The sequence below is a fragment of the Oncorhynchus gorbuscha genome, linkage group LG18, assembly GCF_021184085.1.
Source record: "Oncorhynchus gorbuscha isolate QuinsamMale2020 ecotype Even-year linkage group LG18, OgorEven_v1.0, whole genome shotgun sequence".
NCBI lineage: Eukaryota > Metazoa > Chordata > Actinopteri > Salmoniformes > Salmonidae > Oncorhynchus > Oncorhynchus gorbuscha.
In genome coordinates, this window is record NC_060190.1 from 35,475,076 (window position 1) to 35,499,100 (window position 24,025).

At 46.3% G+C, this 24,025-nt stretch overlaps 1 protein-coding gene across 3 annotated transcripts in view; it reads right to left on the reverse strand.

Annotated features, from left to right (window-relative positions):
* Window positions 1–21,495, reverse strand: part of LOC124003304 (differentially expressed in FDCP 6 homolog) — a 31,341-nt gene extending 9,846 nt beyond the window's left edge. For all 3 annotated transcript variants that reach the window (XM_046311444.1, XM_046311446.1, XM_046311445.1), the window contains exons 1-9: window positions 21,371–21,495; window positions 10,205–10,345; window positions 9,816–9,998; window positions 9,420–9,647; window positions 9,134–9,280; window positions 8,777–8,885; window positions 8,435–8,625; window positions 8,065–8,172; window positions 1,047–1,213 (exon numbers count right to left, since the gene is read on the reverse strand). In XM_046311444.1, coding sequence (XP_046167400.1) covers window positions 1,047–1,213; window positions 8,065–8,172; window positions 8,435–8,625; window positions 8,777–8,885; window positions 9,134–9,280; window positions 9,420–9,647; window positions 9,816–9,998; window positions 10,205–10,345; window positions 21,371–21,466 — 1,370 coding nt within the window. In that variant the 5' untranslated portion in view covers window positions 21,467–21,495. The remainder of the gene's footprint in view (window positions 1–1,046; window positions 1,214–8,064; window positions 8,173–8,434; window positions 8,626–8,776; window positions 8,886–9,133; window positions 9,281–9,419; window positions 9,648–9,815; window positions 9,999–10,204; window positions 10,346–21,370) is intronic.
* Between the last annotated feature and the right edge of the window lie 2,530 nt (window positions 21,496–24,025).

Here is a 24,025-nt window from a genome sequence, read left to right on the forward strand (position 1 = left end):
CTTAGTTATGCTTACAATAACAAAGGGGTTGACTACTTTTTAACTCAAGACATTTCAGCTTTTCATTTTGAATGAATTTGTAAAAGTTTATTAAAACATAATTCCACTTTGACATTATGGGGTATTTTGTGTAAGCCAGTGACACAACATTTTAATTTTAAATTCAGGCTGTAGCACAACAAAATATAGAAAAAGTAAATGGGTGTGAATACTTCCTGAAGGCACTGTATATACGTGTGTGTGTGTGTGTGTGTGTGTGTGTGTGTGTGTGTGTGTGTGTGTGTGTGTGTGTGTGTGTGTGTGTGTGTGTGTGTGTGTGTGTGTGTGTGTGTGTGTGTGTGTGTGTGTGTGTGTGTATATGCTGTATATACAGTGGGGCAAAAAAGTATTTAGTCAGCCACCAATTGTGCAAGTTCTCCCACTTAAAAAGATGAGAGAGGCCTGGAATTTTCATCATAAGTACACTTCAATTATGACAGACAAATGAGGGGGAAAAATCCAGAAAATCACATTGTAGGATTTTTAATGAATTTATTTGCAAATTATGGTGGAAAATAAGTATTTGATCACTGACAAACAAGCAAGATTTCTGGCTCTCACAGACCTGTAACTTCTTCTTTAACAGGCTCCTCTGTCCTCCACTCGTTACCTGTATTAATAGCACCTGTTTGAACTTGTTATCAGTATAAAAGACACCTGTCCACAACCTCAAACGGTCACACTCCAAACTCCACCATGGCCAAGACCAAAGAGCTGTCAAAGGACACCAGAAACAAAATTGTAGACCTGCACCAGGCTGGGTGCAATAGGTCTGCAATAGGGAAGCAATAGGGAAGCAGCTTGGTTTGAAGAAATCAACTGTGGGAGCAATTATTAGAAAATGGAAGACATACAAGACCACTGTATTTTGTCTGTCATAGTTGAAGTGTACCTATAATGAAAATTACAGGCCTCTCTCATCTTTTTAAGTGGGAGAACTTGCACAATTGGTGGCTGACTAAATACTTTTTTGCCCCACTGTATATGTATGTGTGTGTGTGTGTTACCTGGCCTGTGCGAGGAAGTAGACCTCCTCATCTTGTCTAGCTCTCATCTCCTGATGCAGGGCCTCCTCCAGGCGGAGCTGCATCACCTCCAGCTCCCTTATTCTCCTCCTCTGACGCTCCGTCTCTACATCCTTGAGGGCCATTTCTGCCTGAATGCTGGCCCGCGCCTGACCCACAACAAACACACCAGGACAAAGCCACAATTAGACCCGTAAAGATCTATAGAGTCTCCTCATTGTCTCACCCCTCACACTTTCCTCCTTCTCAACTTTCCTTGAGTTCCTTCTTGCTATCCTCCTCCCCGCCCCCTCTCCTCTAGTGGGTGCCGTGCTGTTAGACTTTAGTGCTGCTTTTGATGTAATTGATCATAAATTTTGCTAGGTAAAGTTATGTTATGGTTTTTTTTCTGATGCTTTATCCTGGATGGAAAGCTACCTTTCCAGGGGAAGGCAAAAAGTTTTCTTCAACGGTAGCTTTTTGGACTGTAAAGATTTACACTGTGGTGTTCCTCAAGGCAGATGCCTAGGCCCACTACTCTACTCTATCTTGACTAATGATTTACCATCAGTAATGAATAAAGCAAGAGTGGTTATGTATGCTGATGACTCTACAATGTATAGCACTGCATCAGCATATAATGAACTAACAGATGTATTGAGCAAAGAACTAAGAACGGTGTCTTAGGGGGTTAACAATCAGAAATTGGTGTTGAATATTTCTAAAACAACATTTCTTGTATTTGGTATTGGTGACCCTCAATTAAACTTCTCAATGGATGGTTTGTCTGTTGACCAAGTTAAAAAAGTGTCACATTGGACACAGCTCTGTCGTGGTCTGAACATATAGACAAGATTGTAATTAAAATGGGTAAAGGCATTGCTATAACAATAAATGTTCTATGGTTCTGTCAGACCTATAGTACTGTCTAGTCACATTGTCATCTGCAGCAAAAAAATATCTTTAAAATCTCCAACTCGCTCAAAAAAAGGCTGCAAGATTAGCTCTTCATTGACCTACCCGTATGAATGTCAACCGATTGCGCCATCATCTCTCATGGCTTCCCATTGAACACAAATTATTATCCAGTCTTTTGATTTTCTTTAGGAATGTGATATTTCTAAACAAACCAACGTTTATTTCTGACCAATTAGTGTATACTAGGAACAAACATAACCACCAAACCAGCAAGGATAAATATCCTCAAATCTACAGTAATACTAGATGGAGCCATCACTACATGGAATTCTTTACCAAATCACATTTCTCAGGTAAAAACTAAATCCACCTTCAAGAAAACAATAAAATAACTAAGTTTGGTGAAGAATGACAGCACCAACAGCACAAACAGTCATTCTGTTACGAAACTATGCACCTGCTGTCATGTTTTGTCTTAGATTGTCTTGTCATTTTGCTTTTCCCTCTGTTCATTTTCCCCCTGCTGGTCTTTTTAGGTTCGTTCCCCTTTTTCTCTCTCCCTTCCTCTCTCTCTTCTCTCTATCGTTCCGTTCATGCTCCCAGCTGTTCCTATTCCCCTAATCAATCATTTAGTCTTCCCACACCTGTTCCCTATCTTTTTCCCTGATTAGAGTCCCTATTTCTCCCCTTGTTTTCCGTTTCTGCCCTGTCGGATCCTTGTCTATTGTTCACCGTGCTGTGTCTGTGTATCGCCCTGTCGTGTCGTGTTTCCCTCAGATGCTGCGTGGTAAGCAGGTGTCTGAGTCTGCTACGTTCAAGTGCCTTCGCGAGGCAACCTGCAGTTCATGATCGAGTCTCCAGTCTGTTCTCGTCATTACGAGTGGAATTATGCTTTATGATTGTAGATTTACTTTACTGGATTAAAGACTCTGTTTTCGCCAAGTCGCTTTTGGGTCCTCATTCACCTGCATAACAGAAGGATCCGACCAAAGAATGGACCCAGCGACTACAGACGCTCGTAACACTGCCGTCGAGATCCAAGGAGCCATGCTCGGCAGACACGAGCAGGAATTGTCTGCTGCTCGCCATGCCGTGGAGAACCTGGCCGCTCAGGTTTCCGACCTCTCTGGACAGTTCCAGAGTCTTCGTCTCGTGCCACCTGTTACTTCCTGGCCTGCCGAGCCTCCGGAACCTAGGGTTAATAACCCACCTTGCTACTCCGGGCAGCCCACGGAGTGCCGCTCCTTTCTCACCCAGTGTGATATTGTGTTCTCTCTCCAACCCAACACATACTCTAGAGAGAGAGCTCGGGTTGCTTACGTCATTTCACTCCTTACTGGCCGGGCTCGAGAGTGGGGCACAGCTATCTGGGAGGCAAGGGCTGATTGTTCAAACAATTACCAGAACTTTAAAGAGGAGATGATTCGGGTTTTTGACCGTTCAGTTTTTGGTAGGGAGGCTTCTAGGGTCCTGGCTTCCCTATGCCAAGGTGATCGATCCATAACGGATTACTCTATAGAGTTTCGCACTCTTGCTGCCTCTAGTGACTGGAACGAGCCGGCGCTGCTCGCTCGTTTTCTGGAGGGACTCCACGCAGTGGTCAAAGATGAGATTCTCTCTCGGGAGGTTCCTTCCAGTGTGGACTCTTTGATTGCTCTCGCCATCCGCATAGAACGACGGGTAGATCTTCGTCACCAAGCTCGTGGAAGAGAGCTCGCGTCAACGGTGTTTCCCTGCTCCGCATCGCAACCATCTCCCTCCTCTGGCTCAGAGACTGAGCCCATGCAGCTGGGAGGTATTCGCATCTCGACTAAGGAGAGGGAACGGAGGATCACCAACCGCCTGTGCCTCTATTGCGGATTTGATGGACATTTTGTCAATTCATGTCCAGTAAAAGGCCAGAGCTCATCAGTAAGCGGAGGGCTACTGGTGAGCGCTACTACTCAGGTCTCTCCATCTAGATCCTGTACTACTATGTCGGTCCATCTACGCTGGACCGGTTCGGGTTCTACATGCAGTGCCTTGATAGACTCTGGGGCTGAGGGTTGTTTCATGGACGAAGCATGGGCTCGGAAACATGACATTCCTTTCAGACAGTTAGACAAGCCTACGCCCATGTTCGCCTTAGATGGTAGTCATCTTCCCAGTATCAGATTTGAGACACTACCTTTAATCCTCACAGTATCTGGTAACCACAGTGAGACTATTTCTTTTTTGATTTTTCGTTCACCTTTTACACCTGTTGTTTTGGGTCATCCCTGGCTAGTATGTCATAATCCTTCTATTAATTGGTCTAGTAATTCTATCCTATCCTGGAACGTTTCTTGTCATGTGAAGTGTTTAATGTCTGCCATTCCTCCCATTTCTTCTGTCCCCACTTCTCAGGAGGAACCTGGCGATTTGACAGGAGTGCCGGAGGAATATCATGATCTGCGCACGGTCTTCAGTCGGTCCCGAGCCAACTCCCTTCCTCCTCACCGGTCGTATGATTGTAGTATTGATCTCCTTCCGGGGACCACTCCTCCTCGGGGTAGACTATACTCTCTGTCGGCTCCCGAACGTAAGGCTCTCGAGGATTATTTATCTGTGTCTCTTGACGCCGGTACCATAGTGCCTTCTTCCTCTCCGGCCGGGGCGGGGTTCTTTTTGTTAAGAAAAAGGACGGTACTCTGCGCCCCTGCGTGGATTATCGAGGGCTGAATGACATAACGGTTAAGAATCGTTATCCGCTTCCCCTTATGTCATCAGCCTTCGAGATTCTGCAGGGAGCCAGGTGCTTTACTAAGTTGGACCTTCGTAACGCTTACCATCTCGTGCGCATCAGAGAGGGGGACGAGTGGAAAACGGCGTTTAACACTCCGTTAGGGCATTTTGAGTACCGGGTTCTGCCGTTTGGTCTCGCCAATGCGCCAGCTGTTTTTCAGGCATTAGTTAATGATGTTCTGAGAGACATGCGGAACATCTTTGTTTTTGTCTATCTTGACGATATCCTGATTTTTTCACCGTCACTCGAGATTCATGTTCAGCACGTTCGACGTGTTCTACAGCGCCTTTTAGAGAATTGTCTCTACGTGAAGGCTGAGAAGTGCTCTTTTCATGTCTCCTCCGTTACTTTTCTCGGTTCCGTTATTTCCGCTGAAGGCATTCAGATGGATTCCGCTAAGGTCCAAGCTGTCAGTGATTGGCCCGTTCCAAGGTCACGTGTCGAGTTGCAGCGCTTTCTAGGTTTCGCTAATTTCTATCGGCGTTTCATTCGTAATTTCGGTCAAGTTGCTGCCCCTCTCACAGCTCTTACTTCTGTCAAGACGTGTTTTAAGTGGTCCGGTTCCGCCCAGGGAGCTTTTGATCTTCTAAAGAACGTTTTACGTCCGCTCCTATCCTCGTTACTCCTGACGTCACTAGACAATTCATTGTCGAGGTTGACGCTTCAGAGGTAGGCGTGGGAGCCATTCTATCCCAGCGCTTACAGTCTGACGATAAGGTTCATCCTTGCGCTTATTTTTCTCATCGCCTGTCGCCATCTGAACGCAACTATGATGTGGGTAACCGCGAACTGCTCGCCATCCGCTTAGCCCTAGGCGAATGGCGACAGTGGTTGGAGGGGGGCGACCGTTCCTTTGTCGTTTGGACAGACCATAAGAACCTTGAGTACATCCGTTCTGCCAAACGACTTAATGCCCGTCAAGCTCGTTGGGCGTTGTTTTTCGCTCGTTTCGAGTTTGTGATTTCTTACCGTCCGGGTAGCAAAAACACCAAGCCTGATGCCTTATCCCGTCTGTTTAGTTCTTCTGTGGCTTCTACTGATCCCGAGGGGATTCTTCCTTATGGGCGTGTTGTCGGGTTGACAGTCTGGGGAATTGAAAGACAGGTTAAGCAAGCACTCACGCACACTGCGTCGCCGCGCGCTTGTCCTAGTAACCTCCTTTTCGTTCCTGTTTCCACTCGTCTGGCTGTTCTTCAGTGGGCTCACTCTGCCAAGTTAGCTGGTCATCCCGGTGTTCGAGGCACTCTTGCGTCTATTCGCCAGCGCTTTTGGTGGCCGACTCAGGAGCGTGATACGCGCCGTTTCGTGGCTGCTTGTTCGGACTGCGCGCAGACTAAGTCAGGTAACTCTCCTCCTGCCGGTCGTCTCAGACCGCTCCCCATTCCTTCTCGACCATGGTCTCACATCGCCCTAGACTTCATTACCGGTCTGCCTTTGTCTGCGGGGAAGACTGTGATTCTTACGGTTGTCGATAGGTTCTCTAAGGCGGCACATTTCATTCCCCTCGCTAAACTTCCTTCCGCTAAGGAGATGGCACAAATCATCATCGAGAATGTGTTCAGAATTCATGGCCTCCCGTTAGACGCCGTTTCAGACAGAGGCCCGCAATTCACGTCACAGTTTTGGAGGGAGTTCTGTCGTTTGATTGGTGCGTCCGTCAGTCTCTCTTCCGGGTTTCATCCCCAGTCTAACGGTCAAGCAGAGAGGGCCAATCAGACGATTGGTCGCATACTACGCAGCCTTTCTTTCAGAAACCCTGCGTCTTGGGCAGAACAGCTCCCCTGGGCAGAATACGCTCACAACTCGCTTCCTTCGTCTGCTACCGGGTTATCTCCGTTTCAGAGTAGTCTGGGTACCAGCCTCCTCTGTTCTCATCCCAGCTTGCCGAGTCCAGCGTTCCCTCCGCTCAAGCGTTTGTCCAACGTTGTGAGCGCACCTGGAGGAGGGTGAGGTCTGCACTTTGCCGTTACAGGGCACAGACTGTGAGCCGCCAATAAACGTAGGATTAAGAGTCCAAGGTATTGTTGCGGCCAGAGAGTGTGGCTTTCCACTCGCAACCTTCCTCTTACGACAGCTTCTCGTAAGTTGACTCCGCGGTTCATTGGTCCGTTCCGTGTCTCCCAGGTCGTCAATCCTGTCGCTGTGCGACTGCTTCTTCCGCGACATCTTCGTCGCGTCCATCCTGTCTTCCATGTCTCCTGTGTCAAGCCCTTTCTTCGCACCCCCGTTCGTCTTCCCTCCCCCTCCCGTCCTTGTCGAGAGCGCACCTATTTACAAGGTACGTAGGATCATGGACATGCGTTCTCGGGGACGGGGTCACCAATACTTAGTGGATTGGGAGGGTTACGGTCCTGAGGAGAGGAGTTGGGTTCCGTCTCGGGACGTGCTGGACCGTTCACTTATTGATGATTTCCTCCGTTGCCGCCAGGATTCCTCCTCGAGTGCGCCAGGAGGCGCTCGGTGAGTGGGGGGGTACTGTCATGTTTTGTCTTAGATTGTCTTGTCATTTTGCTTTTCCCTCTGTTCATTTTCCCCCTGCTGGTCTTTTTAGGTTCGTTCCCCTTTTTCTCTCTCCCTTCCTCTCTCTCTTCTCTCTATCGTTCCGTTCCTGCTCCCAGCTGTTCCTATTCCCCTAATCAATCATTTAGTCTTCCCACACCTGTTCCCTATCTTTTTCCCTGATTAGAGTCCCTATTTCTCCCCTTGTTTTCCGTTTCTGCCCTGTCGGATCCTTGTCTATTGTTCACCGTGCTGTGTCTGTGTATCGCCCTGTCGTGTCGTGTTTCCCTCAGATGCTGCGTGGTAAGCAGGTGTCTGAGTCTGCTACGTTCAAGTGCCTTCGCGAGGCAACCTGCAGTTCATGATCGAGTCTCCAGTCTGTTCTCGTCATTACGAGTGGAATTATGCTTTATGATTGTAGATTTACTTTACTGGATTAAAGACTCTGTTTTCGCCAAGTCGCTTTTGGGTCCTCATTCACCTGCATAACACCTGCATTGTTCTTCAAGTACATGTATTTTTGTAAGATTTTCTGAGGACATTGATAAATATAGTCCTTGTGCATAGCGTTTCAGGGTTTGTTAAACTTAGCAATCATTGTTTTTTGTTTGGCACACATTTTTAAGGGAAAAATCTGAGTCTCAGCATCACTCTGTTACCGTGGAATTGTCTTTCTCTGTTGGACCCCAGGAAGATTAGCTGACATTATAGCATCATCTAATGGGGATCCTAGTAAAAATTATAATTCTCCTTCCTCTTACATCCACCTTCTTTCCTTACCCTGATCAGCTCACCTCCTCCTCAACTCCCCGCTAAACTCTTCCTCTCTATCCCTCTCACCTCCTCAGCCTGCTGTAGCTGCTCCTGCAGGGTTCTCTGCAGCTTCACATGTTGTATCCTCTTCTGCTCCTCCTGCAGCAGAGCTGTCTGGGCCTGCTTTTGCACATCCTGCACACAGATTATACAAATATAACAACAGTGATTGTGAGGCTATTATCACATTGCTATTCAAAGTTCAGTTTTCGTTGTAGTCATCTCTCTCTCTCCGCCTCTCGGTCTCTGTCTGTCTCTGTCTCTGTCGCTCTCTCTCTCTCTCTCTCTCTCTCTCTCTCTCTCTCTCTCTCTCTCTCTCTCTGTTTCTCTGTCTGTCTCTCTCTCTCTGTCTCTCTGTATCTCTGTCTCTCTGTCTTTCTCTCTCAGCCACACACACCTGTAGTAGCTCCAGCTCAGCCAACTTGCTCTCCCTCTCCCACTGGAAAAGGTGCAGACTTTGGAGCTCCTCCTCCTTGTTGGCGGTGTGTCTCCTCTCCCTCTCCTCCCTTTGCTCCCTGCGTCGCAGCTTCAGGTCCTTATGCAGGGACTTCTTCCCCTCCACACACAGACGGATGGCTGTCTGGATTGCTGCAGTGACAACATACAGTAAGTAGCATGAAGCATCATCAAAAATCAAGCCAGAGGACGCATTGTGGCTTTTGCCTTCATCAGGGTGTGAAATGGCTATTTTCTCCAGGCTTTAAAAGCCCAGTGTGTACTGTACTGTATGATCTTTGACCTGTGGTCCACTCCTGTCTCTGCTTGGTGTCAGGGGCGCTCATCTCGTAGGTCTTAGTGAGCGTCTTCACACAGAACATACACCTCTTCCCCTCCTTCTCTGGCAGCACCTGTCAACGCAACCACAGTGGTGAGAACATAACCACCATAACAAACAGCATCATCCACACACAACATTTTGTATTGATAAAAAAGAATGGGGTGGTTCATATTCATTCAAGTATGTTACCCTATCGAAGTCTTCTCTGAACAAATCCCTCTGCCCACATTGGCATCCTATGCCAGAGGATTTAGTGTAGGCCTACCCCCGGTACTACCTTCCTCCATTCTACATAACCCCTAACCCAGTGTTGTGTACCTCCACACAGCAGTTGTGGCTCAGCTCGATGCAGCCTTTACACTCCTTGCGGTCCTCACTGACATAGTAATGCAGAGTGCTGGGCTGGAGAGAGAACCAGCGCTCATTCCAGTTCCTCCGCAAGTGGCCCTTCTTCCACAAATACCCCTATAAGGACAGATACATACGGCCACACAAAGTTACACATGCCTAATTATATAAATGCCATATTACACGTGGATTACATTTATATTACATGCATATTAACACAAACATGTCTATATATTCTCTTTATGTTTAAAAGCACCTGTTTTATGATATTGCCCGCTATCTTCTGGTAGACCTCGTCTATCGCCATCGTAACGGAGTCCTTCACCATCCCTCTGGTCAGTCTCCCGGTGTTGACAAAGTCCAGGAAGGCCCACACTGTGATGCCGCTCTGCTGCACAGCCTCCTGGGATATGAAGTCTTCCATGTCCACACAGCTCAACTCCACACTCATGGCTATGCAGATCTTCTTCAGGAGATATTCCACCTGCGAGTTACCATAGGGAATGAATAGAGCACATCATGGGACAAATCCTAACTTGAGACAGAAGTTTCACCCAAATCTCCAGTTGACATTATTGCAAGACATTTTCATGAAAAGAGGGAAGAAAGGAGGCAAATTATTTTGGAGTACCGTCCAGGGCTGAGAACTCACCTCCTCTGGGACCAGGACCAGTGGATAATTGTCTTCAGACAGGAAGTTGAAGAGGCACCAAAGATGGAAGGCATCTTTATCAGGCAGAATGTCCACGCCATTTTTAGGCCGGTAGTTCTTTTTGGCACAGAGAGTCCAGCAGAACTCATCTACGTTCTCCTTAGCAAACGTGCCCTCAACCACCTGGGGTCAGAAAGAGATGATGTGTGTGTGTGTGTGTGTGTGTGTGTGTGTGTGTGTGTGTGTGTGTGTGTGTGTGTGTGTGTGTGTGTGTGTGTGTGTGTGTGTGTGTGTGTGTGTGTGTGTGTGTGTGTGTGTGTGTGTGTGTGTGTGTGTGTGTGTGTGTGTGTGTGTGTGTGTGTGTGTGTGTCAGCATGTGTATACAGTACCTTGTCCAGTATGAATTTGTTGAGGTAGGGCATGTACCCCTGGTTGGACACCGGCCCATCATCATCATCGCTGAAGTGGTCCTCTAGAGCCACAGGGTCGTGTGGGATGTTCAGCGCAGTGTATAGGTTATGAGACAACACCTACAACTCATCAACACAGTGTATAGGTTAGGAGACAACACCTACAACTCTTCAACACAGTGTATAGGTTATGACACAACACCTATAACTCATCCAACACAGTGTATAGGTTATGAGACAACACCTACAACTCTTCAACACAGTGTATAGGTTATGAGACAACACATACAACTCATCAACACAGTGTATAGGTTATGAGACAACACATACAACTCATCAACACAGTGTATAGGTTATGAGACAACACCTACAACTCATCAACACAGTGTATAGGTTAGGAGACAACACCTACAACTCATTAACATGGTGTATAGGTTATGAGACAACACCTACAACTCATCAACACAGTGTATAGATTATGAGACAACACCTACAACTCCAACACAGTGTATAGATTATGAGACAACACCTACAACTCCAACACAGTGTATAGGTTATGAGACAACACATACAACTCCAACACAGTGTATAGGTTATGAGACAACACCTACAACTCATTAACACAGTGTATAGATTATGAGACAACACCTACAACTCATCAACACAGTGTATAGGTTATGAGACAACACCTACAACTCATTAACACAGTGTATAGATTATGAGACAACACCTACAACTCCAACACAGTGTATAGGTTATGAGACAACACATACAACTCCAACACAGTGTATAGGTTATGAGACAACACCTACATCTCATCAACACAGTGTATAGGTTATGAGACAAAACCTACAACTCATTAACACAGTGTATAGGTTATGAGACAACACGTACAGCTCATTAACACATGTATAGGTTATGAGACAACACGTACAACTCATCAACACAGTGTATAGGTTATGAGACAACACGTACAACTCATTAACACAGTGTATAGGTTATGAGACTGTCATGTTTTGTCTTAGATTGTCTTGTCATTTTGCTTTTCCTTCTGTTCGTTTTCCTCCTGCTGGTCTTTTTAGGTTCGTTCCCCTTTTTCTCTCTCCCTTCCTCTCTCTCTTCTCTCTATCGTTCCGTTCCTGCTCCCAGCTGTTCCTATTCCCCTAATCAATCATTTAGTCTTCCCACACCTGTTCCATATCTTTTTCCCTGATTAGAGTCCCTATTTCTCCCCTTGTTTTCCGTTCCTGCCCGGTCGGATCCTTGTCTATTGTTCACCGTGCTGTGTCTGTGTATCGCCCTGTCGTGTCGTGTTTCCCTCAGATGCTGCGTGGTGAGCAGGTGTCTGAGTCTGCTACGTTCAAGTGCCTTCCCGAGGCAACCTGCAGTTCATGATCGAGTCTCCAGTCTGTTCTCGTCATTACGAGTGGAATTATGCTTTATGATTGTAGAATAACTTTACTGGATTAAAGACTCTGTTTTCGCCAAGTTGCTTTTGGGTCCTCATTCACCTGCATAACAGAAGGATCCGACCAAGAATGGACCCAGCGACTATGGATTCTCTCTACTCTACTCTCGAGTTCCAGGGAGCGATGCTCGGCAGACACGAGCAGGAATTGTCTGCTGCTCGGCATGCCGTTGAGACCCTGGCCGCTCAGGTCTCCGACCTCTCAGGACAGTATCAGAGTCTTCGTCTCGTGTCACCAGCTACTTCCGGTTCTTCCGAGCCTCCGGAACCTAGGGTTAATAACCCACCATGTTATTCTGGGCAGCCCACTGAGTGCCGCTCCTTTCTCACCCAGTGTGATATAGTGTTCTCTCTCCAACCCAACACATACTCAAGAGAGAGCTCGGATTGCCTACGTCATATCACTCCTTACTGGTCGGGCTCGGCAGTGGGGCACAGCTATCTGGGAGGCAAGCGCTGAGTGTACTAACAATTATCTGAACTTTAAAGAGGAGATGATAAGGGTTTTTGATCGCTCAGTTTTTGGGAAAGAAGCTTCCTGGTCCCTGTCTTCCCTATGTCAAGGTAATCGATCCATAACGGATTACTCTATAGAGTTTCGCACTCTTGCTGCCTCCAGTAACTGGAACGAGCAGGCGTTGCTCGCTCGTTTTCTGGAGGGACTCCACGCTAAGGTTAAGGATGAGATTCTCTCTCGGGAGGTTCCATCCAGCGTGGATTCTTTGATTGAACTCGCTATTCGCATTGAACGACGGGTAGATCTTCGTCACCGAGCTCATAGAAGAGAGCTCGCGTTAACTGTGTCTCCCCTCTCTCCGACACTACCGTCTTTCCCCACTGACTCAGGTGTTGAGCCCATGCAGCTGGGGGTATTCGCATCTCGACTAAGGAGAGGGAACGGAGAATCACCAACCGCCTCTGTCTCTATTGCGGTTCCGCTGGTCATTTTGTCATTTCATGTCCAGTTAAAGGCCAGAGCTCATCAGTAAGCGGAGGGCGACTGATAAGCGCTACTAGACGGTCCTCTCCGTCAAGTACATGTACTACCTTACCGGTCCATCTACGCTGGACCGGATCGGCAGCTTCCTGCAGTGCATTAATAGACTCTGGGGCAGAGGGCTGTTTTATGGACGAAGCCTGGGCGCGGGAACATGACATTCCTCTCAGACAGTTAGGGAGCCCACGGTCATGTTTGCCTTGGATGGTAGTCCTCTCCCCAGTATATTATATGAAACACTACCTTTAACCCTCACTGTATCTGGTAACCATAGTGAGACCATTTCTTTTTGATTTTTTTGTTCACCTTTTACACCTGTTGTTTTGGGTCATCCCTGGCTAGTGTGTCATAATCCTTCTTTTGATTGGTCTAGTAATTCTATCCTTTCCTGGAACGTTTCTTGTCATGTGAAGTGTTTAATGTCTGCTATTTCTCCTGTTTGTTCTGTCCCCTCTTCTCAGGAGGAACCTGGTGATTTGACAGGAGTGCCGGAGGAGTATCATGGTCTGCGCACGGTCTTCAGTCGGTCCAGAACCAACTCCCTTCCTCCTCACCGGTCGTATGATTGTTGTCCTGTTCTCTTCAAGAAGCGTTTTGCATCCGCTCCTATCCTTGTTGCACCTGACGTCACTAAACCGTTTATTGTTGAGGTTGACGCGTCGGGGGTGGGCGTGGGAGCCATTCTGTCCCAGCGCTCCGATACTGACGATGGGGTCCACCCTTGTGCGTATTTTTCTCATCGCCTGTCACCGTCGGAACGTAACTATGATGTGGCTAACCGCGAACTGCTCGCCATCCGTTTAGCCCTAGGCAAATGGCGACAGTGGTTGGAGGGGGCGACCGTTCCTTTTGTCGTTTGGACTGACCAAAAGAACCTTGAGTACATCCGTTCTGCCAAACGACTGAATGCGCGTCATGCTCGTTGGGCGTTGTTTTTCGCTCGTTTCGAATTCGTTATTTCTTATTGCCCGGGTACTAAGAACACCAAGCCTCATGCCTTTTCCCGTCTCTTTAGTTAATAATAATAATAATAATATATGCCATTTAGCAGACGCTTTTATCCAAAGCGACTTACAGTCATGTGTGCATACATTCTACGTATGGGTGGTCCCGGGGATTGAACCCACTTCCCTGGCGTTACAAGCGCCATGCTCTACCAACTGAGCTACAGTTGGTAGTTCTTCTGTGGCTTCTACCGATCCCGAGGGGATCCTTCCTGTTGGGCGTGTTGTCGGGTTGACTGTCTGGGGAATTGAGAGACAGGTTAAGCAAGCACTCACGCACACTGCGTCGCCGCGCGCTTGCCCTAGTAACCTTCTTTTCGTTCCTGTTTCTACTCGTCTGGCTGTTCTTCAGTGGGCTCACTCTGCCAAGTTAGCTGGCCATCCCGGCGTTCGGGGTACGCTTGCTTCTATTCGCCAGCGGTTTTGGTGGCCTACTCAGGAGCGTGACACGCGCCGTTTCGTGGCTGCGTGTTCGGACTGCGCGCAGAAGAAGTCTGGTAATTTTTTTTCTGCTTCTGCTCCTGGTCTTGCTGGGTTTCAGTCTGTTCCCTGCCATCGCATCTCTCCTGTTCTTGTTCCTGCCCTTGCTGTGTCTCAGTCTGTCCCTAGTTGTTACTCTCCTGGCCTGTTTGGTCCTGTTTGCTCTAAAGCTTTCAGTTCTCTACCCGTGTCTCATTTTTTTTTTAGAGTAGTACCCTAGTTTCCCTTTTTTTCGTTTTTTCGTTACGGTCCTGAGGAGAGGAGTTGGGTTCTTTCTCGGGACGTGCTGGACCGTTTGTGATCTATGATTTCCTCCGTTGCCGCCAGTGTTCCTCCTCGAGAGCGCCAGGAGGCGCTCGGTGAGTGGGGGGGTACTGTCATGTTTTGTCTTAGATTGTCTTGTCATTTTGCTTTTCCTTCTGTTCGTTTTCCTCCTGCTGGTCTTTTTAGGTTCGTTCCCCTTTTTCTCTCTCCCTTCCTCTCTCTCTTCTCTCTATCGTTCCGTTCCTGCTCCCAGCTGTTCCTATTCCCCTAATCAATCATTTAGTCTTCCCACACCTGTTCCATATCTTTTTCCCTGATTAGAGTCCCTATTTCTCCCCTTGTTTTCCGTTCCTGCCCGGTCGGATCCTTGTCTATTGTTCACCGTGCTGTGTCTGTGTATCGCCCTGTCGTGTCGTGTTTCCCTCAGATGCTGCGTGGTGAGCAGGTGTCTGAGTCTGCTACGTTCAAGTGCCTTCCCGAGGCAACCTGCAGTTCATGATCGAGTCTCCAGTCTGTTCTCGTCATTACGAGTGGAATTATGCTTTATGATTGTAGAATAACTTTACTGGATTAAAGACTCTGTTTTCGCCAAGTTGCTTTTGGGTCCTCATTCACCTGCATAACAGAGACAACACGTACAACTCATTAACACAGTGTATAGGTTATAAGACAACACGTACAACTCATCAACACAGTGTATAGGTTATAAGACAACACGTACAACTCATCAACACAGTGTATAGGTTACGCAACAAGACCCACTAAGCATGGACCGACGATTACTTATTTTGGATTGTCTTTTTTGGTGTTGTCCGGACATCTTTTTTTGGTATTTGTTTTTGGTGCCTTCCATACCAGCCTTGTTTTCAACATCAACTGACTTCGATATTTGATCTGGATCAGTCCAAATCTGAACCAATCATAGATGTCTATGTTTGGTTCAGCTTTGGTACAGTCTGGACTGGTCTGGATTTCAACGTCCATGGCATATTAGCAATATGGTGTAACTGCAGACTGCAATTCGGAGCGTTTCTTGATGTGGGCGTTTGCTGATATCAGGAACCGCCCATTGGGGCCTGCCATTGGTCAGTCCATTGATACCTGCCATTGGTCAGTTCCGGTGCTATGAGACTGATGGTTTCTCGACACAGATGATTTGTTTAGCAGATTAGGAAAACTAATGTGGCAGGTTAGGATAATTAACATGGCAGGTTAGGTGAATGAGGTTAAGGTTAGGAAAAGGTGTAGGGTTAGGTTTACCTACAATGACACAATTGTCAACAACTGCTGTCCCGGACGCGAAAGAAATGGCCATGGACCAATGGCGAGCATCAATGGGTGTAACTTGACATCAAGAAATGCCAATATCAGAAAACGCCACTAATTGCGGTCTGCAATTACGCTCTTCTCCATACTAGGCCTAAACATAGACCTCTTCAATTGGTTCAGATTTGGTTCGGTCCGGACCGGCTTTGATTACTGATAAAACGTGACTGTACCATACTGTACTGCACTCTACTGAATCAAAATGTACTGTACTGTACCGCAAGGCGTGAGAGAATGGCGCTGAAGTGCGAATTCAGGGTGTAGGCTATGTAAATTTGGACTGCTACAATTTTATTCATTGGCATTTCATTTTTTTTCATTCACCAAATGCTGGCAATTACCAACTAAGGGAGACCCTGGAGCATTTTCCCGTCAGAGTTGTGTTGTCCATTGCATACTGATAGTTTTGTTACAAAAATTGATGCGTAGGTATAGTGAATGTGCCCGCTCTAGTATTGTATTGGCAGGTGCACTCTGGTATTGTATTGGCAGGTGCCCTCTGGTATTGTATTGGCAGGTGCGCTCAGGTATTGTATTGGCAGGTGCACTCTGGTATTGTATTGGCAGTTGCCCTCTGGTATTGTATTGGCAGGTGCCCTCTGGTATTGTATTGGCAGGTGCGCTCTAGTATTGTATTGGCAGGTGCCCTCTGGTATTGTATTGGCAGATGCACTCTGGTATTGTATTGGCAGATGCCCTCTGGTATTGTATTGGCAGGTGCGCTCTGGTATTGTATTGGCAGGTGCGCTCTGGTATTGTATTGGCAGTTGCCCTCTGGTATTGTATTGGCAGGTGCCCTCTGCTATTGTATTGGCAGGTGCGCTCTAGTATTGTATTGGCAGGTGCCCTCTGGTATTGTATTGGCAGATGCACTCTGGTATTGTATTGGCAGATGCCCTCTGGTATTGTATTGGCAGGTGCACTCTGGTATTGTATTGGCAGGTGCGCTCTGGTATTGTATTGGCAGTTGCCCTCTGGTATTGTATTGGCAGGTGCCCTCTGCTATTGTATTGGCAGGTGCGCTCTAGTATTGTATTGGCAGGTGCCCTCTGGTATTGTATTGGCAGGTGCACTCTGGTATTGTATTGGCAGGTGCGCTCTGGTATTGTATTGGCAGTTGCCCTCTGGTATTGTATTGGCAGGTGCCCTCTGCTATTGTATTGGCAGGTGCGCTCTAGTATTGTATTGGCAGGTGCCCTCTGGTATTGTATTGGCAGATGCACTCTGGTATTGTATTGGCAGTTGCCCTCTGGTATTGTATTGGCAGGTGCCCTCTGGTATTGTATTGGCAGGTGTGCTCTGGTATTGTATTGGCAGGTGCGCTCTAGTATTGTATTGGCAGGTGCCCTCTGGTATTGTATTGACAGGTGCCCTCTGGTATTGTATTGGCAGGTGCACTCTGGTATTGTATTGGCAGGTGACTCTGGTATTGTATTGGCAGGTGCCTCTGGTATTGTATTGGCAGGTGCCTCTGGTATTGTATTGGCAGGTGCCCTCTGGTATTGTATTGGCAGGTGCGCTCTGGTATTGTATTGGCAGTTGCCCTCTGGTATTGTATTGGCAGGTGCCCTCTGCTATTGTATTGGCAGGTGCGCTCTAGTATTGTATTGGCAGGTGCCCTCTGGTATTGTATTGGCAGATGCACTCTGGTATTGTATTGGCAGATGCCCTCTGGTATTGTATTGGCAGGTGCACTCTGGTATTGTATTGGCAGGTGCGCTCTGGTATTGTATTGGCAGTTGCCCTCTGGTATTGTATTGGCAGGTGCCCTCTGCTATTGTATTGGCAGGTGCGCTCTAGTATTGTATTGGCAGGTGCCCTCTGGTATTGTATTGGCAGGTGCACTCTGGTATTGTATTGGCAGGTGCGCTCTGGTATTGTATTGGCAGTTGCCCTCTGGTATTGTATTGGCAGGTGCCCTCTGCTATTGTATTGGCAGGTGCGCTCTAGTATTGTATTGGCAGGTGCCCTCTGGTATTGTATTGGCAGATGCACTCTGGTATTGTATTGGCAGTTGCCCTCTGGTATTGTATTGGCAGGTGCCCTCTGGTATTGTATTGGCAGGTGTGCTCTGGTATTGTATTGGCAGGTGCGCTCTAGTATTGTATTGGCAGGTGCCCTCTGGTATTGTATTGACAGGTGCCCTCTGGTATTGTATTGGCAGGTGCACTCTGGTATTGTATTGGCAGGTGACTCTGGTATTGTATTGGCAGGTGCCTCTGGTATTGTATTGGCAGGTGCCTCTGGTATTGTATTGGCAGGTGACTCTGGTATTGTATTGGCAGGTGACTCTGGTATTGTATTGGCAGGTGACTCTGGTATTGTATTGGCAGGTGCCCTCTGGTATTGTATTGGCAGGTGCACTCTGGTATTGTATTGGCAGGTGCGCTCTGGTATTGTATTGGCAGTTGCCCTCTGGTATTGTATTGGCAGGTGCCCTCTGCTATTGTATTGGCAGGTGCGCTCTAGTATTGTATTGGCAGGTGCCCTCTGGTATTGTATTGGCAGATGCACTCTGGTATTGTATTGGCAGTTGCCCTCTGGTATTGTATTGGCAGGTGCCCTCTGGTATTGTATTGGCAGGTGCGCTCTGGTATTGTATTGGCAGGTGCGCTCTAGTATTGTATTGGCAGGTGCCCTCTGGTATTGTATTGACAGGTGCCCTCTGGTATTGTATTGGCAGGTGCACTCTGGTATTGTATTGGCAGGTGACTCTGGTATTGTATTGGCAGGTGCCTCTGGTATTGTATTGGCAGGTGCCTCTGGTATTGTATTGGCAGGTGACTCTGGTATTGTATTGGCAGGTGACTCTGGTATTGTATTGGCAGGTGACTCTGGTATTGTATTGGCAGGTGCGCTCTGGCCAACAGCTTGCAGATACAGTGCAGGTATAGCCTGCTACATAATGAGATAATTATGTACAAAAGTACAAGATAATTTTTATTTGTCAAATGGCAGCCAAGCATTGATCATCATGTCACCAGAATAAGACCTTAGATATTTATTGAAAGGAGCATCAAGCTCATCATGTGTGCACTTTCACCACCCTGTATAAACTGCATGCTTTCCCATGATGTGGTGATTTTTCTTTGTATCAAACATGTAGGCTACTTTGCCGCATATAAAAGGCGTTTAAAAAGTTCAACAATCAATATTTATGCCTCATTGAAGCGGTATGTTCTAGGTGTGCGAGGTATAGTCGTTTAGATTGGAGAAGAGGCAGAGCTTGTGTTTGGCTTTCCTGAATAACTGGGCCTGCCGGGAGAGTATGTGGCCACATTATTATAATGGATGTCTATGAGAATGTTCTGCAATCAGTATCAGAAATGCAGCCAGACTGGCCAGCTACTGTGCCTTTCTAGACCTTCTAAACAGTGGAGAGTAGACCCACAACTGATCCAAATGGAATGAAACATTCAAATTACAGGGCTTTTTAGCTGTTATTTAAAAGATGTTTTCACTGCAGACTAAACCAGGCTGGAATGTTATACTCACTTGAAAACAGTAATGCAATTATTCATTGCATTGTGGTGTTGTAAACTAGTCTAAGTAGGATAATGTTATTGTCCCTAAACAAGATCGATTTTTGAGTTGTGTGTCTCATGTCTTCGCTGCTCTTTCTTAATGTATACAAATTTGAATGCATTTATGTGCGGTATGATCGCTAGTTAGCCTATTGCAGATCTGGACAAACGATCCACCTACAACTATTGTCACTACGAATGGTGCATTATGGGCAGGATAGACCGTTAGACTGGTAGACTATACTGACCTGTGGTATAGTATAAGTTAGCATATGGAAAAGTGTAGTGCATAAGGGAAGTACCAAAACCCCATGATATAGAGGAAGTGCATGCCAGAAGATGAGGAAATGTGGCTAGGATGGAAGAAATTATTTAGTAAAACCTGCAAAAAATGTAATCTAAACCAAGGAAAAGAATCACTATCCTCCCCTGTTCCCCCCCAAAAACACACAACCCCCTCCCAAAGCAAAACGTTTGGCAACCCTGAACTATTTAGGACCCCCAGTAAAATGCGATCTGACCGTTACTGGAGACCTACAAGTACAGTACAACTCATTAACTCATCAACTCATCAACTTGACCCCTGACCTCTCACCTTTAGCTGGGATTTGGACACCTTCCCGCCACCCCCCCCCCCCGGTAAATTGCGATCTGACCGTTACTGGGGACCTACAAGTACAGTACAACTCATCAACAGTATGTACAGGTTATGAGAGAGAGGGGTGGGGAGAAAGGGAGAGACAAGGAGACCCACGTCATTTTAATGAAATTATGTTGAACCAATTTTGAATATTTATTTTACCTTTATTTAACTAGTCAGTTTAGAACAAATTTTCATTTTCAATGACAGCCTAGGATCAGTGGGTTAACTGCCTGTTCAGGGGCAGAACAACAGATTTGTACCTTGTCAGCCCCAGTAGACATTGAATTGACATCTGTGCCCAGTGGGGATACAGAAAGAGACAGGGAGACAGTAAGATAAGCGAGAGAGAGACAGACAGACAGAGGAAGAGACTTGACAGCAGAAAGATGGAAGTAGGCAGACACAGGGCCTCTGACAACATCGTCATAGCAACAGCTGGGATTTAGAGTCCGAGCTCCTCAGTGTGACTGGGATTAAACATGTCACAATGGCTGATCTCACATACAACGCAACACAACACAGCATCACTGACCCATAACACATGACAATTCAGCAGCCACCAATACACCCAAACACCAGAGCTATAACATACCACCAGCCACCCAGATTCATGATGGGGCTCAGAGAGGGTCTGCCTCTGAACATAGAGATAGGCCTATCACCATAGCAGATTACTGATTACTGCCTCTCCATTCCAGCGGTAGTCTGGCCCATACATAATCCCAGGAATTAGCCCAGTTAGAGTCATGTGTTTGTTATTCTAGATTTGGGGAGGGAGGACAAAGGTTAAAAAAAGGGAATCAAATGTCAACAAAGGGGTTTGATCAAGCAATAACATTGTGTAAGAAATCAATCAGTGCTGTGAAGCTCATGCTACAGGAAAGATCACACACAAACACACCAACCCACTGGGCACAAGTGTCAATTCAACGTCTAGTTTTGATTTACATTTGGTTGAGTTGTCAACTAACATGAATTCAACGTGAAATCAACCAAACATTCCACCATGTCATTGGATTTAGATTTTTTTTTGTAAAGAAAAAATAAATACAAAATGACATAAAAAGGTTGACAACACATCATCATATTTAATGTTTCGGTTGAAATGAAGTGGAAACAATGTTGATTCAACCAGTTTTTTCTCAGTGGGAAGTGAAAGAAAACATTTAGCTAACAGGAAAGAGATTAGACCTTGAAAATAGTGTCTCATCTAATTCGGTTGACCTAACTAGATCAATAAATAAAACGTTTTTTATGTGTTGATAACAGTGATATAAAAAACATAATTTTCCTCAAACAAGGAAAAGATAACAAACAAAAATAATTAAGGGTAAAAACGTCAATAACACACAAACCAACACATTGGAAAGGTAGAGAGACACACTGAAGCAAATCCTTGCAATCCTACCAGCTCTTTGACCCCTATGCTGACCTCTCACCTTTAGCTGGGATTTGGACACCTTCCCGCTCTTCTCCACATCCAGAGAAGTGAAAGCATACCAGATGGACTTTAGCAGTTCAGCTCGCAACTCCATGACTGCCTCCGCTCAGCTCTGCTTATTTTACTGCATTGCTGTGTGTGTGTTTGTGTGTGTTTGTGTGTGTGTGTGTGTGGCACACAGACCTGTGTGTGTCTCAGTAAACCCCCACATCCTGCTCTTTGCTAAATGGCTGCCCTGAAGCTCACTGATACCACCTATCTGTAGCAAATGGGAAAACCTTAAGGGTCACCAATTGCCACAGTGTGGGGAATATTTGGAATTATAAATCAAGGAGTTTTGGTCATGGATTGTCTCATGGTTGTACGATGTTACTCCCTGGATGCTGATTGATTGAAACAGAATTTCAGCCGTGTATATATCAGACAATATACCACAGGTATGACGCAAAAACACTTGTTTACTGTTCTACATTATACATATATAAAGTGTGTGGACACCCCTTCAAATGAGTGGATTCGGCTATTTCAGCTACACCCGTTGCTGACAGTTGTATCAAATCAAGCACACAGCCATGAAATCTCCATAGACAAACATTGGCAGTAAAATGGCCATACTGAAGAGCTCAGTGACACTCACTGTGGCACCGTCATAGGATGCCAGCTTTCTGACAAGTAAGTTCGTCAAATGTATGCCCTGCTAGAGCTTCCCTGGTCAACTGTAAGTGCTGTTATTGTGAAGTGGAAATGTATAACAGCCAAAACGGCTCAGCCGCAAAGTGGTAGGTCACACAAGCTCACAGAACGGGACTACCGAGTGCTGAAGCATGTAAAAATTGTTGCAACACGCACTACCGAGTTCCAAAGTGCCTCTGGAAGCAACGTCAGCACAATAACTGTTTGTCGGGAGCTTCATGAAATGGGTTTCTATGGCAGAGCAGCCTAAGATCACCATGCGCAATGCCAAGCGTCAGCTGGAGTGGTGTAAACCTCGCCGCCATTGGACTCAGGAGCAGTGGAAACGCTTCACCATCTGGAAGTCCGACGGATTCATCTGGGTTTGGCGGATACCAGGCGAACACTACCTGCTCCAATTCATAGTGCCATCTGTAAAGTTTGGTGGAAGAGGAATAATGGTTTTGGGCTGTTTTTCATGGTTCATGATAGGCCTCTTAGTTCCAGTGAAGGGAGATCTTAACGCCACAGCATCCAATGACATTCCAGACGATTCTGTGTTTCCAATTTTGTGACAACAGTTTCGAGAAGGCCCTTTCCTCTTTTAGTATGACAATGCCCCCATGCATAAAGTGAGGTCCATACAGAGATGGTTTGTCGAGATCAGTGTGGAAGAACTTGACTGGCCTGCACAGAGCCCTGACCTCAACCCCATCGAATACCTTTGGGATGATTTGGAACGCCGACTGCGAGCCAGGCCTAATTCCCCAAATCAGTGCCCGACCTCACTAATGCTCTTGTGGTTGAATGAAGCAAGTCCCCGCAGCAATGTTCTAATATTTAGTGGAAAGCCTTTCCAGAAGAGTGGAGGATGTTATAGTAACAAAGGGAGGACCAATTCCATATTAATGCCCATGATTTTGAGATGTTCGACGAGTAGGTGTCCACATACTTTTTTGTAATGTAGTGTATTTATGTTGGTAACCAGTTTATATTGTATAGCAACAGGGGTTTGGGGTTTGTGGTATATGGCTGTATCCAGGCACACCGCATTGCTTAATCGACCACCAGAGGACTGACGTACTCCACACTGAGAGACTTAACTGCGTGAGTGTGGATTATTGGCCATTATGTGCACCTGTCCCAATACAATTAATTTGGATCTGGGTTTGAGTTACAGTTCAAAACAGTTTGTTTGCATATATAACACTCCTGGATGCAAATAATCAGATATTCTGCCTGTTAGAACCTGACCACCATCAATAAACTCACCTGACGATGAAATAACTCCATTAAACAGAATACCACAATGGATTGAGACCACTACCATCGCCTTCATTCTCTTACTTCATGTCAACAGTTGGCTTGATTATCTCATGTTGTTACTGCAGGACTTTTCTACTATTCTGATTGTCCCCTGGTTTCTGAAAAGAAGCAGAAATCAGAACTACTGTGTGTGTGTGTGTCTGTCGAGTCAGTGGATTAGAAAGGATTTATGAGGGGATTTCATTAATCAAAGGCATAGCCGACGTTGAGGAGCAACACCCAAATCTCTCCCCAACCAGGGATGGGTGAGGGGGAAGAGGAAGACAATCGAAATCCCTCATACTACCTGCCACCTCTAACGGACTAGGAAACCCATAACATTCATCTCGAGGGAAATAAAATAATCTGTTAATAGCTGAAAACAGATCTCTGAATAACAAAGGCCTCAATCATGTATGATAAAAACGCCAGTATAGCAACCTTACCCCTGTCTAACCAGGAACAGAATGACCACGCTTAAACAGCAATTATTATTAATGAATAAATATCATTATTGAATGTGCTTCTCATAATAAAAATAAAACTGTTTCCTGGTTATTTAATAAGGCAGGTCAGAATATAAGGCACCAAATGACACCAACTCCATTTGGATCAATCACGATTTTGCCGGGGTGCGCTTACACTTGAGGCGTGTTCAGTACGATAGAACAGTGTG